The 4995-nt window shown below is 46.7% G+C and overlaps 1 protein-coding gene across 1 annotated transcript; it reads left to right on the forward strand.

Annotated features, from left to right (window-relative positions):
• Positions 1–2546: 2546 nt before the first annotated feature.
• LOC129536689 (C-C motif chemokine 3) lies at positions 2547–4503 on the forward strand. Its single transcript, XM_055395742.2, has 3 exons — positions 2547–2716; positions 3575–3689; positions 3991–4503. The coding sequence occupies exons 1-3, from the start codon at positions 2641–2643 to the stop codon at positions 4079–4081; spliced, it is 282 nt and encodes a 93-aa protein (XP_055251717.2). The 5' UTR covers positions 2547–2640; the 3' UTR covers positions 4082–4503.
• Positions 4504–4995: the final 492 nt, after the last annotated feature.

Consider the following 4995-nt stretch of genomic DNA (forward strand, 5'->3'; position numbering starts at 1 on the left):
GAAGAAGAGTCTTGAGAGTCCCTTGGACAGCAAGGAGATCAAACTAGTCAATTCTAAAGGAAATCAATCCTGAATATTCATTGGAGGGACTGATACTGAGGCTGAAGCTCCAATAGTTCGGCCTGCTGCTGCTGCTGCTAAGTCGCTTCAGTCGTGTCCGACTCTGTGCGACCCCATAGACAGAAGCCCACCAGGCTCCCTGTCCCTGGGATTCTCCAGGCAAGAGTTTGGCCACCTAATGTGAAGAACTGACTCACTGGAAAAGACCCTGATGCTGGGAATGATTGAAGGCAGGAGGAGTAGGGGATGACAGGGGACAAGATGGTTGGATGGCATCACCAACTCAATGGACACGAGTCTGAGCAAGTTCTGGGAGATGGTGAAGGACAGGGAAGACTGGCGTGCTACAGTCTATGGGGTTGCAAAGAGTTGGACATGACTGAGTGACTAAACAACAATGATATACATGTCTGTATCAGTGGGCTTACCAGGTGGCTCAGTGGGAAAGAATCTGCTACCAAGCAGGAGATGTGGGTCTGATCTTTGGGTCAGAAAGATCCCCTGGAGAAGAAAATGGCAACCCACTCCAGTATTCTTGCCTGGGAATTTCCATGGACAGATGAGCCTGGCGGGCTTACAGTCCATGAGATCACAAAAGAGTCGAATAGAACTTAGCAGCTAAAGGACAGCATATGTATAACTGAGTCACTTTCTGAGTACAGCAGAAATTAACACAATATTGTAAAGCAATTATATCAGTAACATGTTTCAAAAGATCATTGGAAAGAACTAAATCTATCTCTCAATGTAAAAATGTGATTTATACAGTAAGTGCCCATTAGTTATCCATTTTATGTGCATGCGTGTGTGCTCCGTCGTTTCAGTCATCTCTGCTCCAGGGGATCTTCCCAGTCCAGGAATCGAACCTGCATCTCCTGCATCCCCTGTGTTGCAGACAGATTCTTCACCATCTGAACCATCAGAGGTGGCCTATGCCCACTAATAATAATAAAATAATACAGGACAGAAAAGAAAATATATGTCTGGCTGAGAAAGTAGACCCTTTCACACCACTGAAAGTATGAGTTGAAAAGAATAGGAAAGGAAAACTGCTCTGAATTTGGCATTACTGATGTTCCTCAAGGAATGCCAAATTCAGACTTATATTCCTGAAGGGCTTCCCAAGTGGTGCTAGTAGTAAAGAACCCCCCTTCAAAGAGTCGGACAAGACTGAAGCGACTTAGCATGAGCACGATGTTCCTCAAAATAATTTGGAGAAATGGAAATCAAGACTTCATTTCAGCAAAGGTATTAGAAAGAAACCTTAGTATATTTATCCAAAAATTCTTTCAAGTTGAACAACTGACAACAACCTACTTTCCAACTGATTGTACTGTAAATGCTTTAAGACAGAATGTGTCCATAAATCTGTGGGCTGACCAGGAAGGCAATACATTTTTACTACCAAAAAATATGAGAAAATTCCAGAAAAAGAGGAAAACAAAATTAATCATCCATTCATCTGTCACACAACTATAAGTACTATTGATGCTTTGAGCATTTATTTCTAATGCTTTTTGTTCTTTCCATGCCTAGATCATATATATGTGTGTGTCTGCACATATTTGTATGATTCTGTATATGATTAGTACTAATGTATTGAGTACTAATTAGTACATTTAATATAACTAGTACATTTTTTATCATACTTTTTGACAACTGAGGTTTTGATTATGTTTTTGCTACTTTATTTAGTTTAATGGTTTAGTAAGAAACATTCCAGTGGACATAGCCTAACTTACTTTATCATCCCCTGATAGAGAAAAATTTATGTTTCCTTATTTTGAGTTGTGACACTGGGGTCAGCACCTTCCTCTCTGAAGACACCTCCGTATTTGGGCTTGTTTCTTCAGAATGCTTTCTTAGAAATGTGATCTCTAGATTAGTGGGCATAAATATTTTTAGGCTCCTGACATATTAACGCCCACATCTAATTTTCCTCTCTGATTTTCAACTAGCGCTTAACCCAGTGGCCCTGGTCACTCAGTGACTGCTTGATGAATGGACAAATGACAGAAACATGACCTCAGACCTCCTGGTCCTCTGGCGGGAATTCCTTAATTCAGTTCCTTCCATCCAAAGAGGCTTGTGCCACCTTCCAGGGCAACATCGCACCTGCCCTATTGGTGTGGTTAGAGCAACTGAAGAAGCACAGCACTTGCAGTTCTGTGGAAAGGTCTGGGATGGAGAATTCATTAGAGGCAGGGACCAGATAGGAATAGCCCTGGGTGGACATACACCCTCTCCGGATGCTCACAGGGGAAACCATTTCCTCACATGAAACCAGAACAAGTCATGCGTTGCGGGCTGACACTTATAGCTGAGAGAAGCTATTCTTGGATATCCTGAGGCCCTGTGGTTGTCGGGGACCCTGAGTTGTGCAACACTCCGCGTGAAAGCACCGCTATGTTTAAAATTTTCCCTCCTCACCCCCAGATTCCACTTCCCCATCTGCCAGGGCTGCCTTTATAAAGAGCCAGGGAGATGGCCTCCCACTGCAGAAGGACAGAGGCAGCAGCAAGCACCGAGTCCCACCTCGGCTCCACTGACGCTCAAGCCCACACTCCATCTCTCAGCATCATGAAGGCGCCCGTGGCTGCTCTCGCCGTTCTCCTCTGCGCCATGGCCCTCTGCAGCCAGGTCTTCTCGGCACCATGTGAGTCTGGGTGGTAGTTGAGGGGGTCCCCACGCCAATCTTGTGGCCTTGAGAGCCCCCAAGAAAAGACAGAGAGCCTCTTTAAGGGTTGCAAAACATCTTGGCTATTCTCTTCAAGATTTTTAATCTTTTTAAAGGGAACCTCAGATCTAGAGCCAGGGTGAGGGAGTTATAGTCCCATTTTACAGATGGCAAAACTGAGACCTAAACAAATGAACTTGTAAGAGGCAGAGTCCAAATCTGGTTACTGCCCAGTGGTGTTAGTTTTCCACTAACCCTTCCTAGGTCTCCCCAAGAATTTGTTCTTTGGATGTCTTATGAGAGACATCCAAAAGCTTTTTTCTTTTGCTGGGATGTGACTTCTTATTTAGGCATTAAGTAGTGTCTAATTCTTTTGCGACCCTGTAGACTGTAGCCCAACAGGCTCCTCTGTCCTGGCAATTCCCAGGCAAAAAATACCGGAGTGGGGTGCCATTTCCTTTTCCAGAGGATCTTCCCAACCCAGGGATCGAACTCGCATCTCTTGTGTTTCCTGCATTGGCAGGTGGGTTCTTTACCACTGGGCCAAAGGCTAAATGATTTCCTGACCCAGACACAAATTCCTGAAGGGAGATGTGGTAAGAGAGAGCCCACAGTGAAGAGTCAAAAAGGAAGAAGCGTTCAGACAGAAATGAAAGACAGAGAAAGGGAAATTTCTAGGCAAAAATCCCCAGCACCTCCCAATGACCGGTCTCCCAGTCTGCACCCTGAGCGGGGCTGTTTCTCTCCCTGTGAGTCTTCCTCACCCTCTCACAGATCACGGGTCCCGCCTTTTCATCTGAACTATGACTCAAGCTCATTCTGTCCCTTCCTCCACAGTTGGCGCTGACACCCCAACGGCCTGCTGCTTCTCCTATACTGCCCGGCAGCTTCCTCGCAAATTCGTAGCTGACTATTTTGAGACCAGCAGCCAGTGCTCCAAGCCTGGCGTCATGTACGTGCCAGTCTTCCTGCCCACCTCTGGGGAGAGGGGGGATTTGGGGGTGGAGAGTGGGGGCGGGGGTCAGCAGCCAAAGCCACAGACAGGCCAAGGGGGCCATCTTGGGAGGCCCAGCCCTCCAGGGCTTATCAAATATATAGGACCTGCGTCTCTGAGGGGTGACCTGACCTGGCCAGGCTTACAGAGTCTGGGAGGGCTGAGCTGCTCAGGACAGAGAGTTGGGGGTGAGGGGGGCCCAGGATCCCCACCCCCTGCTGCATTCCACAGTGTGTAATCCTTCAACTCCTCTCTACAGCTTCCAGACCAAAAGAGGCCGGGAGCTCTGTGCCGACCCCAGTGAGGACTGGGTCCAGGAATACATCACCGACCTGGAGCTGAATCTCTGAGTGGCCCGGAAGCTTTGAGGAGCCCAGTGACCTCAGGGGCCCGACTGAGCAGCAGGGGTCTGAGCCTTGGGAGCACCCCTGTCACCTCCATAGCTACCTCTCCTGTATGCTGGTTGTTGTCAAACAGCCACACTCTGGGACTTGTCCCTAATTTAAATTGCAACTTATTTATATATACTATTTAATATTTGTAATTTACTGGGGTCTGGGACTGTTTGCTCCAAGAGGTCCCGAGATACCTTTTCACCAGCCTTCCCGCCGCCCCTTCACTTGCACTGTGGAGACAGCTGAGCGACTGTCACCAGCTTGTTCTAGACAGAGATGGCACCAATGCCTCCAGACCAACATTGTGCACTGGATGTTTCTGTTCAGTGCTGTGTTCAGCCCAGCGAAATAATAAAGATGCTCTTTTGGAAAGTAAACTAGCTTCGAGTTTGGTTTTGTTTATCTGGAAAATTAGAATCATTGGTTGACTTTCTCTGAAAGACAAACATCATATGATATCATTCATATATGGAATCTAAAAAATATGGTACACATGAACCTACTTACAAAACATGAACTGAGCCACAGATACAGAAAACAAACATGATTACCAAGGGGGAAAGGGGTGGGGGATAAATTGGGAGACTGGTATTGATAAATGCATACTACTATATATAAAAGATAACTAGTAAGATCCTACTTTATAGCATCAGTTCAGTTCAGTTCAGTTCAGTCTCTCAGTCATGTCCGACTCTCCGCGACCCCATGAATCACAGCACGCCAGGCCTCCCTGTCCATCACCAACTCCCGGAGTTCACTCAAACTCCTGTCCACAGAGTTGGTGATGCCATCCAGCCATCTCATTCTCTGTCGTCCCCGTCTCCTCCCGCCCCCAACCTTTCCTAGCATCAGAGTCTTTTCCAGTGAGT

This window comes from Moschus berezovskii, chromosome 20 (assembly GCF_049115385.1).
Source record: "Moschus berezovskii isolate FMDL1 chromosome 20, NW_MosBer_1.0, whole genome shotgun sequence".
In the NCBI taxonomy this organism is placed as follows: Eukaryota; Metazoa; Chordata; class Mammalia; order Artiodactyla; family Moschidae; genus Moschus; species Moschus berezovskii.